This window comes from Haliotis rufescens, unplaced genomic scaffold (genome assembly GCF_023055435.1).
Source record: "Haliotis rufescens isolate VD_foot unplaced genomic scaffold, xgHalRufe1.0.p SCAF_17, whole genome shotgun sequence".
Classification (NCBI taxonomy): Eukaryota; Metazoa; Mollusca; class Gastropoda; order Lepetellida; family Haliotidae; genus Haliotis; species Haliotis rufescens.
The window spans coordinates 7,408,000-7,421,277 of NW_025963857.1; the positions used below are offsets into that span (position 1 = coordinate 7,408,000).

The 13,278-nt window shown below is 37.2% G+C and overlaps 1 protein-coding gene across 9 annotated transcripts in view; it reads left to right on the forward strand.

The window, feature by feature from the left end:
- The window catches only part of LOC124136211 (F-actin-uncapping protein LRRC16A-like), a 104,106-nt gene that overhangs the window by 63,067 nt on the left and 27,761 nt on the right, over positions 1–13,278 (forward strand). For all 9 annotated transcript variants that reach the window (XM_048397482.1, XM_048397486.1, XM_048397484.1 and 6 more), the window contains exons 23-26: positions 116–178; positions 738–847; positions 7,417–7,504; positions 8,275–8,388. In XM_048397482.1, the coding sequence (XP_048253439.1) occupies positions 116–178; positions 738–847; positions 7,417–7,504; positions 8,275–8,388 (375 nt within the window). The remainder of the gene's footprint in view (positions 1–115; positions 179–737; positions 848–7,416; positions 7,505–8,274; positions 8,389–13,278) is intronic.

The window sequence follows — 13,278 nt, forward strand, 5'->3', positions numbered from 1 at the left end:
ATTGTTAAAAGAAGGGTAAAACATTGCCCACTCACTGTGAACAAAAGCCGTCAAAATGAATATTACTTTTATTACCTTTCTCACCTCCATGAAATGTCTGTTTTTCTTTCTCCAGAAAACAATGGCCTCAATGCTGAAATGTACGACCACACATTGCTCGGCTGTGATGGAGGATGAGGTAAGAAGGAAGATGGGTGGAAAAACTAAACAGAAACTTGAAAAAAACGAACTGATTTAAGCAAATGGCACTGATTTGGTTATTTATTTTAGTTGACTTGATGGAGCTCATCATTGATTCAGAGAGCGGGAGGTCTGGGGTTCGATCCCCGGACGCATCATACCAAAAGACATTAAAAGATGGTACTTGTTATTACCCTGCCTGGCGCTCGGCTTTAAGTTGCTAAGACAAGGACTGGTTGGCTCAGAGTCAGTATACTGTGTCTGAGTCGGGTATTCATGTTAAATTGTGGCATGGTATCTCATTGGGCTAGCACTATAAAATTGGCATCAGTCCGGACTAGTACAAACAGCCACACACATTGGCATGTATGTTGCTATATTTGTGCAATAACCTTTACGCAACATTAAACCCCATTTCACCTCGCCTCATCATTGACGCCCTTTTTGGTTTTGTATACCTCTATAATGACCTTGTAATGATTTCTGTTGTTGATGTGATAGATCTCATTGGTTTACATATTTGTACATAGATCTCATCATTAATATTTATTTTGCAGACTTTCCAGTCATCTTTGAAGGAGACCTGTGAAGAAAAAAGTAATCTGCCTCGGGACTTCACCAAGTCGGTGTTAGATGGTGTTGGCACTGACATCTTCAACAAACTCAGGTGATTATAGTTACCTCTGTCCGTCCTTCCCCAGCACAGCAACCCTGTCCCTGTAGAGGTGGATACATTGTCAGTCTCAGTAAACTCGGATCTTTCACTCCTGATTCACAACCTCTCTGTTAAGATCTGACAAACTCTCCGTCAACGGTGGCGTCAGGTGAACTCTCAGAATAGAATATCCCCTTCCTTGAAAATGGACATAATCAGCCAGTTTGGAATGAAACACTACCAGGCTGTGATGTTGTGGATTTTCCACATGTTAGCAGTTGGCATACTTAGGCACCATGGCATCCAGACTGGCAAGGATTTACTATCAGAAAACATTTCTGTTTCGTACTTTTTTGGTTCCGATCAAAATTTCTAAAACAAGGAGTGTCATTTTCTTTGCCAGGGAACCAGTCCCAACAACTGCAGGAAAGACTAACGACGTTGTTATGGTCAAAGCAGTTTCGTACATGATGTCAGATCCGACGTACGGATTGACCTTGAAAACTAGCACGAGCTATGGAAAACCCCTTAGTGTCTATAGTGTACACAAACACTACAGGTCAGAGGCGGTAAATAAATGCAGCCAAATCATTTATGAAAGCTTACATTTGATTGCCTCATTGGCTGGTGTAACTTTCATTGGAACTTTCACGTCTGCTTCTGGTTCATCTGATGAGAACGGTGGAAACAGAGTAAAGGATTTGATTTTATTGAGACTGATACAATGTACCCTGACTGCCAACACTATACTGTCACACTGTCTTCTGCTCTCATATCTAATAGCATCTGCACACTTTCATGTATTCCTGAGGGTGGGGTAGTTTTGGGTTTAAAGCACTAACTTGTCACATCGGCAGCAAAGCTTGTTTCAATTGCTCACATCAACAGAGAGTGTGAGGCCCATGCTTGGTGTTCCTAGTTGGGATATTTGTGAAATATTGTTCCAAGCAGCGTACAGCCATCCTGAACTAACTCCCAGAAAACCTGCTGTTACCAGATACCTGAACCATGTCCTGGATGTTTCTGTGTGTGTGTCCCTATTTTGAAAATGTCAGACTTTAGATAGTGCTACAGGCATGGAAACTTTCATGGTCCATCAGTGCTGCACAGTTGAGAGTGCAAGACTGTGATGACGTACAACCCAGTGAAAGCTGCTGACTTTAAGGTTTTATTTGACTCTTTACTGCCGTCTGTGATATTTCTATGCTAAGGTTATTGATATTAGTGGATATCATTCCATGAAGTTCTTCCAAGTCTAGAAGGTCAAAGGTCAATGTCACAAGGTCTTGCCTACTGGTATGTAGTTACATTTTCCGCAAATCAATCACAGCTTTTACCATAAACCATTGTATATATCTTCTCTTAAAAGCGGCCATGCTTTGGAATGATTTTTTTCAAGATAATTGAAAGTCAAGGTCAACTTTATTGTTTTTTAAAACAAAGTTTGCCTCCACAGACATGAAATATATGCAAAAGTATCTTATGTATCGAAATCCTGCAACATTAAATGTCATTGGCATTGCTATCAAAGGTCAAGGTCATCAAGTATGATTCTTTGCCAGTTACTGTTGCTACCCTTCCTTAAAAGACCTTTAGACATAGTTGTTGAATCCTGTCAAGTTGTCTTGATCACTGTCTGGAAGTAAGTTTTTCAAACTGGATGTGCACATGGGAGGTTATTGGTGAAATGGCTTGATGAAATGGTTGTAGAGGGAGGGCTGCTTCAGTGTTTACAAGTACTTGCAAATTAACACCCCTAGTCCAAGTCATGGTAGTCCAAATGATAGACTCATTGAAAGTGTTTACTGGTTTGTATGACCATTTCTGAAAACTATCTTCAGAAAAGTATTTCAAACATTGCAGGTGACTGACGTGGGTAAAATGGCTCATCCTAAGTGGAAGATCAATAATACGTTTTTTTATGGAAGACGAAGATGAAATACAGCTTCACATGAAATATGATTTCACTTCTTATTGTTAAAATTGAAAAAAGACTTGTTCTTGGTACTTGGTATTCACACTTCACTGACCTTTGAGATGGAGGTCATTCCGATGTTTGGTAAGAACACTAATTCAAAACAGAGATCAGAAAGAAAAAAACCCAACATTTTGCTATGATGCACCATTTACTGTTTTGTGAAACATGAGTACTTTAAAAGCAGAGTAATGAATTAACATTTATGTGTTCACAATTCATGTATTTCTAAACCCATTTGTGTTGATTTATCTCGCTAAAAGTATTAGTGACTACTGACTGAAAATCCTAAATCTTAGCCTCCTTGAAAATAGCAACTGTTTGATCCCCGGCCGCGTCATAGCAAAAGATGTTTAATGATGGTACTTGTTATTACCCTGCCTGGCGCTTTCGCATTGAGGGGCTAAAACAAGGACTGTTCGACTCGGAGTCAGGGATACTGTGTCTGATTTGGGTATCTATTATTTAAACTGCAGCATGGTATCTCAGCGGCCAATCACTATAAAACTGCCATTAGTCTGGACTAGTACAAGCAGCCATGCACATGCACATGCATATGCAAAAGCACACACACACGCAGATGTATATGTATGTCGCTATATAAGTGCATTTATCTTGAATGCACTGTTAAACCCCATTTCACGTCACCTCCTTGCATTTGATCTATCTCACTTATATTTTTGAGTGGTTTTATTCCAGCAATATCCAAAGGTGAGATTGTGTTATGAGAAACCAACAGCTGCTGTTTTATTTACATTTCCTGACAGCTTTCTTTGTTCATGTGACAGTTGATATCATCTTCACCTCCATACTGTGGTATCGATCATTGAAAACACTATGACCTCTTTCACTGCAGCAGCTTGTTCATTGAATGTAAACAATAATCACATTATCAGTCAGAGTATGAAAAGACCTTTAATTTGATATGTAACATGTCGTAGTTGTGCATAAGATTAAAAGTTTTATTATTTTTTACATTGCCAGGGAAATGATTTGGGGGCCATATTAGATTTTCGTGGCTACCGGAAGTTACAACTATATTTCAAGGTGGCTCCTATCCCAAAACTATTCAGTATGGGTGCCTCTATCTGTGTGCCAGATTTATTGCTTTTATCCCCTTTGTAACAATAACTTGGTTAAGTCCCTTTACTAAATGACCTTTTTTCACTGCGACATCTTGTACATTTACCCATGACCACTGACAACACTTCACTGGCTTGTATACCGGTACATGATGTTCCTCCACCAGTGTGAATACACATGGCCTCTGTGTGGTGTCGTGGAGACGCATGTCTGTTTTTCGTCAGCTAATGAATTGAGACTGAACAACTTTACTGTTGCGTGACATTGCTGCATTGTGGGAGCCAGTGGTCATGACCCATGTTGCACACGTTACGTAAGTAATCGGAGTAATTAATGTTCAAAGCCCTTGCTGGCATCCCATTTCTGGAAAGGCTTTATGCATTAGTTACAAGTAGTCGACAACGTTTAGGGGCCCTGTGTATTGCTATGGCCCAAGCTGCTCATATGAAGTGAGAGACATTACTGAATATACCAAGTATTCTTAGTGATCAATGTTCAAAGCACAGGCGTCCCTCTTCTTGAATGGCTTCATTCAAAGTGTTATATGCAGTACTACGACTTTTAGAGTTCCTATATGGCCCAAGTTGCTCCTGCTGTGAAGCGAGAAACATTGCTGACTATACCAAGTATTCTCAGTGATCAAAGTTCTAAGCACTTGCAGACGCATGTCGTCACTCTCACTGGCAAGAGATTGAGAGTTGTTGCAACATTTGAACGCCCTATATGGCCATGTTGCACAAGATGTCATGTAAGAAACATGGCTGAATATTCAAGGTAATCTGGGCCCCCGTTCCGCAAAGCGATCGTAGCGATATGACAGTTGTAAGTCTATGTTAAAATATGTGAGTCACCTCACCTTAGCGCTATGATCGCTTCGTGGAATGCGGCCCGGAACTCTTGCTGGATCTCAAGATTGAGACTTGATTTAATAGCTAACAACAGCGCTTCACCCATATTGGCCATATGTACTCACTGGTGATGGAGAAGTAAGTGTATACAAGCCATGACTCATCTGAAGATTCATAGTAAGGCTGGGACAAGTCTAAATTTACTACCCGGGTACCCGACCCCCTATTACCCGACCCTACCCGAATCTTGGTCTCAAGTTAGGTACATAATGTTCAAATTGGTTTTTACTGGCAAAAAGTATTTATAGTATAAAACGATCTGATCGTGCATATAGTGAAGTTGACTGAAGCTTTGTCTTTACTAAAAAATGAAAATCAGAAGCAATGTATGCACAGTCAGAAAGAAATGCGAACATTAGCGACTTGTACTTAGCGTCCTGTGGGTACCCGGGTCCTACTCAGTACCCACCCGACCCGAGTACCCGAGTTACCCGTCCCAGCCCTAGTTCATAGATTCATTACCGTTCTGCTGTTCTGGAATCACTGAGCTCCATTTTGATAGGATTGGTATTCTCTGATTCTCATTGGTCGAAATATTGATTGATTTGGTTCAATAGGTATACTCAGATTGGACAGTATGGGCCCAGTTTAGTAGTGATTAGTGAATGGTGGTTTTGTGCTTTGATAAGAAAAAGCAAAACTTGAGATGAAGAGTAGCAGGATGGGTGACACTGTTCCTCGAGTTAGGTTTCTGAACGTTTCTAAGGCTAGGTGCTGTATTATAACAAGGCATATTCATGGAGTTGAGAAGGCTGTGAACTGTTGACTGGGATAATGATGTCATGCGCTTTGATCATGCCTTCTGGTCTTGTTCTTTACCAGAGCTAAAATCCACCTTCAGAAAAATAAATAAAAACAGTTTAAATCGTTTTTTAACCTGACTGCTCAAATGCATTGTGTATATAGGTTTTGGCCACTGCAAACATTTAAGTAAATTATATGTCATTCCAAATATACTGTATTTGACGTAATAAGCGCCCACGGCGATATTTGCTAATATATTGGCTAGTGAACAATCCCAATTAGCACCCTTTCTGATTGATCAATGTACACAAGACGTGTATATAATACGTGTGTTTATATATGCATCCTTAATTATGGGCAATTCAATTCTCGAAAAGACCCGTGAAGATTCCGGTGTAGAATAGGTCTTCAGCAACTCATGCTTGCCATAAAAGGTGACGATGCTTGTCGTAAAAGGCGACTAACAGGATCGGGTGGTCAGACTCGCTGACTTGGTTGATGCATGTCATCGATCGCAATTGTGTGGATCGATGCTCATGATATTAATCACTGGATTGTCTGGTCCAGACTCGATTATTTACAGACCGCTGTCATATAGCTGGAATGTTGCTGAGTGCGGCGTTAAACAACAAACCAACCAACCAACCAATTCTGGAAAATATATCTGTCGTTTCTTTTGTATCATTACAGGCTGTCAGCATAAACCATGAAATTTACGATCTTTCAACTCTGTTTTTTTTCACCAAATTTTATTCTAATAAGTGACCCCTATTTCTAATTTTGATAGCGCCCTGGGCGCTTATTACATCAAATACGGTATGTAATAGTATTGAGCTGCACAGTTTCATTTTAAGCTGACCCAAGCAAATTGGTCAGCCACAAAACAAGTGTGGTCATCAGGTTTACAACACAAATACATATGTTCAATATTCATACTATGTGGACTGTGTGTAGCAGTGGTGACAAGCTACAGTGGAGCATGTATTGAGTTACTGAGTTACTTCCCTTGGCTCTCTCTCCAAAACAACTAAGTTACCTCCCCTGGCTCTCTCTCCTTCATCTCCATGACTCTAGCTGTGCAGCATGGGAATGGCCTTCATCTGTCTCATATTCAAACGTGTCCAGGTTAATAACTCGAATCTAGTTTTATTTTTCAAAGAGTTTGTGTCAAGGAATTGGCTCTATTGAACTCATTTGTTTTGTCTCCAAAAAAGGAAAAGAAGCTTAAAAGAGGTTTCATTCATTCCAAGCAAAACAGATCTAGATAATTTCTTTCGAAGTTTGCAGGCTTGAAATCATACTTTACAATGTTGAATGATTTAATTTTGTTACAAGCCAGACATAAGTTTTAATAATTAGATTTCATCATTACTGGTACAATTAGAAAAATCATGTCATTATCGCCCATGCAAAGTTATAAGTTGCCAGTTTGCTTCAAGAGATCAATTAGTTATTATATATTTGTTCACGTTTCTTGTGTATGAGTTACGTTTTCCATAATCAGCTTTGTGTATTAATAAAGACAAAAAAAGTCTTTAGAATAATTAAAATTTAAAAAACAAAATTTATTTTTTTTAATTCATGAATGTAAATTGTTAGGGAAATATTTGTAATCCTGCTATTTGTAATCTTGATTTTACCTATAGCCTTCAAGGAGATGGGACAAAAAGGAATCACATGTATATTGATTCTCTTGATTCTGGAAAAATATATTTGTTAAAAGGGCATTTCATAGAAATTGATAAGAGTTGTGTTTAGTTTTGTCGTAATACGATATTGAGATGATAGGTTAAGGATTATTAATATTAGTATTTTTTATTGTTGTTTGTTAATTGTACTTTTTGTGATGGTGTGGATAATTGTTTTTTCAGTGAGCTGAATCTCGCAGTCGCGGCACACATTTCTGACCAGGTGATTGAAGAGGTTATAGAAAATCTGTCAAAAAGCCACAAGACATTGGTAAGTAATTTATTGTATGTTTGTTTTTAACTACCGCATTTGACGTAATAAGCGCCCACGGTGATATTTGCTAATATATTGGCTAGTGAACAATCCCAATTTGCACCCCTTCTGATTGATCATTGTACACAAGACTTATTAATTTGCATATAATACGCATACGTGTGTTCCCAAAACATTGGTGCAGTGTCACAGGTGGGTTCATGAAGATACAAACACACAAACCTGAGTATATATATAAGTGTACATTGAGTACACTATTGGGGCTCTGGATCAGAATACGTCACTAGCATCCTAGGTTTGCCGTAGGAGGAGACCAAATGGACCAAATGATCAGGCTCGGTGATGTGGTCTTCGACAGCATGGCTTGTTGCTCATAATATTTATCTTAATTGTGTGTCATTGTTCACACATTGTCAAAGACATGGCTTGATGCTGGCAATGTCTGGATTGTTGCTGGATGACTGTTTTGTCTGGTCGAGACTTGATTGTTTACAGACTTTTATCATACAGCTGGAATATTGCTGACTCAGCGTTAAACAATAAAAATATTTAAAAAATGTATATCACCCTGAAAACAACTCCATGAGCCACATGCTAATTAGTATAGACAGTATTTAGAAACATAATCTCTAAAGTGTAACATGTTTTTGCTCAAGTGAAATATTCTGTATGATTTTCAGTTTTGGTGAATTTAAATGTAATCTAAAAGTTAAGAGGAAATTGCTTTGTTTGAGTAATCAATAATATTCTTTGGTCGATCCTTGCAGACAAACCACCTGAATCTGAAACTCAGTGGAAGTTACAAGGAATCACCCTCCAAATCGGCTAACAAGACTGATACTGAAAACGATAAAGACGAGAAAAGAACTTCGACCGTCGGGGTGAGTACAAAAGTGGGACTGCTGGAATGTGGCATTGGGTAGTTTTAGATTGGTTTGGTTTTGGAATGGTTTGAATTGAGAATGAATAGTGAATGTTTTTTGTTTGTACTGACAATTAGAACTCTTGTGTTTTAGTGCTCTTTTCAGGAACTGCATGTGAGATCTGATTTTTTGGGGACTCTTGAAGTCTATAACATATAATATGATTTGTGTCCCAGCATTCCTTCATATAGTTTTGTGACAAGATTCCTGTTCAAGGTTCATGTCCTACCAGCATGAATATTGCCAGGGTATACTCTAGTCCTGAATATGCCTTGGACATTAGCACTGATTTTGCTGGGGACAAATGACATTAGGACATTTTCATGATCTTTAGCACTTGACAGGACAATCTCCTATATCTTTATTTGAGACGTATCTTTTAGGACAATTTGGAAGACAATCAGTCATTGTCCTATGAACTGATCTGTAACCCTGTATTCTTCATGCACTAGACTTCTATGTCCTAGAGCTAGTCATTGTTCATGTACTTGACTTCTTCATCCTAGAGCTCTGTGGTCCTAGAGCTAGTCATTGTTCATGTACTTGACTTCTATGTCCTAGAGCTCTGTGGTCCTAGAGCTAGTTATTGTTCATGTACTTGACTTCTATGTCCTAGAGCTCTGTGGTCCTAGAGCTAGTTATTGTTCATGTACTTGACTTCTATGTCCTAGAGCTCTGTGGTCCTAGAGCTAGTTATTGTTCATGTACTTGACTTCTATGTCCTAGAGCTCTGTGGTCCTAGAGCTAGTTATTGTTCATGTACTAGACTTCTATGTCCTAGAGCTCTGTGGTCCTAGAGCTAGTCATTGTTCATGTACTAGACTTCTATGTCCTAGAGCTCTGTGGTCCTAGAGCTAGTCTTTTTCATGTACTTGACTTCTATGTCCTAGAGCTTTGTGGTCCTAGAGCTAGTCATTGTTCATGCACTAGACTTCTATGTCCTAGAGCTCTGTGGTCCTAGAGCTAGTCATTGTTCATGCACTTGACTTCTTTGTCCTAGAGCTCTTTGGTTCAAGAGCTAGTCATTGTTCATGTAATTGACTTCTTCGTATTAAAGCTCTGTGTCCTAGAGCAAGTTATTGTTCATGCTCTTGACTTCTGTTTCCCAGAGACCTGTGATCCTAGAAATGTCATAGTTCATGTACATGACTTCTTTGCCCGATGAGAAGGTTGATTAATATGTTAAAAGTCTTATATAGAAAGAATTGTGTATTAGTGAAATGTTTTGTGTTGTTGACACTACATTATGTAACAGAAATACTGCTGACATGATGTTATATATAACATGAATACTGCTGACATGACATTATATATATCAGAAATACTACTGACTTGACATTATATATAACATAAATACTGCTGACTTGACGTTATATATAACAGAAATACTGCTGACATGATGTTATATATAACAAATACTGCTGACATGATGTTATATGTAACAGAAATACTGCTGACATGACATATATAACAGAAATACTGCTGACATGGCATTATATATAACAGAAATACTGCTGACATGATGTTATATGTAACAGAAATACTGCTGACATGACATATATAACAGAAATACTGCTGACTTGACGTTATATATAACAGAAATACTGCTGACATGATGTTATATATAACAAATACTGCTGACATGATGTTATATGTAACAGAAATACTGCTGACATGATGTTATATATAACAGAAATACTGCTGACATGGCATTCATTATATATAACAGAAATACTGCTGACATGATGTTATATGTAACAGAAATACTGCTGACATGACATTATATATAACAGAAATACTGCTGACATGACGTTATATATAACAGAAATACTGCATACATGTCGTATAACAGAAATACTGCTGACATGACATTATATATAACATAAATACTGCTGACATGACGTTATTTATAACAGAAATACTGCTGACATGACATTATATATAACAGAAATACTGCTGACATGATGTTATATGTAACTGAAATACTGCTGACATGACGTTATATGTAACAGAAATACTGCTGACATGACATTATATATAACAAATACTGCTGACAGGACGTTTTATGTAACAGAAATACTGCTGACATGACGTTATATAACAGAAATACTGCTGACATGACGTTATATAACAGAAATACTGCTGACATGACATATAACAGAAATACTGCTGACATGACGTTATATTACAGAAATACTGCTGACATGACATATAACAGAAATACTGCTGACATGACGTTATATATAACAGAAATACTGCTGACATGACGTATAACAGAAATACTGCTGACATGGCATTATATATAACAGAAATACTGCTGACATGATGTTATATGTAACAGAAATACTGCTGACATGACATTATATATAACAGAAATACTGCTGACTTGACGTTATATATAACAGAAATACTGCTGACATGATGTTATATATAACAAATACTGCTGACATGATGTTATATGTAACAGAAATACTGCTGACATGATGTTATATATAACAGAAATACTGCTGACATGGCATTCATTATATATAACAGAAATACTGCTGACATGATGTTATATGTAACAGAAATACTGCTGACATGACATTATATATAACAGAAATACTGCTGACATGGCATTCATTATATATAACAGAAATACTGCTGACATGATGTTATATGTAACAGAAATACTGCTGACATGACATTATATATAACAGAAATACTGCTGACATGTCGTATAACAGAAATACTGCTGACATGACATTATATATAACATAAATACTGCTGACATGACGTTATTTATAACAGAAATACTGCTGACATGACATTATATGTAACAGAAATACTGCTGACATGATGTTATATGTAACTGAAATACTGCTGACATGACGTTATATGTAACAGAAATACTGCTGACATGACATTATATATAACAAATACTGCTGACAGGACGTTTTATGTAACAGAAATACTGCTGACATGACGTTATATAACAGAAATACTGCTGACATGACATATAACAGAAATACTGCTGACATGACGTTATATAACAGAAATACTGCTGACATGACATATAACAGAAATACTGCTGACATGACGTTATATTACAGAAATACTGCTGACATGACATATAACAGAAATACTGCTGACATGACATTATATATAACAGAAATACTGCTGACAGGACGTTATATATAACAGAAATACTGCTGACATGACGTTATATAACAGAAATACTGCTGACATGACATATAACAGAAATACTGCTGACATGACGTTAAATAACTGAAATACTGTTAAGGCATTCTTTAACACAAGTCGCTTACTCACATGAAAGTTTCTACTCTTTGCAAGCAGTTCCACAAACATCAGTTCAATGCTTTGAGCACCTTTGTGAAGAACACGTTTAGAAGAGTTTGAAAGGGAGATAATCCTTGGTGGAAGGTTGCCTTGCAGCTTTGTCCTGTTGTGTCTGTGCACGTCCACCTTTGGTTTGGGTTGTGGGTACTGTATTCGACGTATTAAGCGCCCCGCTCTAATAAGCGCCCACGGTAATATTTTCTAATATATTGGCTAGTGAACAATCCCAATTTGCACCCCTTCCGATTGATCAATGTACACAAGACTTATTTATTCGCGTATGATATGCACTCGTGTGTTATATGCACCCTTAATTATGGGCAATTAAATCCTGGAAAAATATATCTGTCGTATATAAACATTTCAGGCTGACAGCATAAAGCACAAAATTTTATCTTTCAACTTTCACCAAAATAATATTCTCATAAGAGCCCCCTATTTCTAATTTTGAGAGCGCCCTGGGCGCTTATTACGTCGAATACGGTATTAGCACCTGGCTGGACTAGTCTTAAGCTTATGGTCTCGATTAACTACTTTTACCATGATTTCACACTTCCAGTAATTTAGGTGTAATTAACGAAACTATTATTTGATCATCAGTGATAATCGCATTCATGATCAGTACATGTATTTTCTTTTCAATATTTCCATGCAGCAAATTAAACAAATTTTAATTGGTACAAGCTTTTATTATTATTCCTTTAACATCATCTTCAATTTAATTATTATATTTAATTAATAAAATTATCCCCATCTTAAGATATCTTGAGGTGTTTCAGCATGCTTAGCGTTAGTTTTTGGATTTGATTGATTGAAAGATTCTTGGCTTTGGTTGTAAATTTCAGATAGAAACATTAGTTTTTTGCATGTGAGACATAGTATTCTAGCTTTAAGGAAAGTGTATAAACAGCATGGACAGCATGGATTTAGATAGCTTCTAGTCTTAAGCATGAAAACTATGAATGTGTCTTTCTCTTTGAGATGTAAATGTTATATAGCCTAAATGATTTTCAAAGATATTTATGCATACCACAGTCATCAAATGTGTTTAATTAATCTAACTTTATATAAACATATTTCTTACATTATTCATGCAAGGATGATCTCTCATTTGTTTTAGGATGAAAATTATGTACATATTAATGCATGATCAAGATTCAGACAGGGGGCATTACTCTAGGCTTATGATTGTTAACCACTTAAAAATAAATAATATTTATATTGTTTCTGCGTTTGACTTGGCTTGTGCTCTTGATACAGTGTTGCAATAATGAGGAACACTTTTCAAATTTGGAATAATCATAGCTGTAGATATGAAAAAAGCAGCCAATCAGAATGACAGAAAAATGAGAAAGCTTCGTAATCAATTTGATTGTGCTCCTGTGGAAATCATTCTGAAATGTCTTATGCCTGATGTACAGTTTATCATTATATCCATAAGCGGTTACAGATGGTCGGTCCAGCCACCTTTGAAAACCAAATGTAGTATGTTGTAGGCAGTAAAAC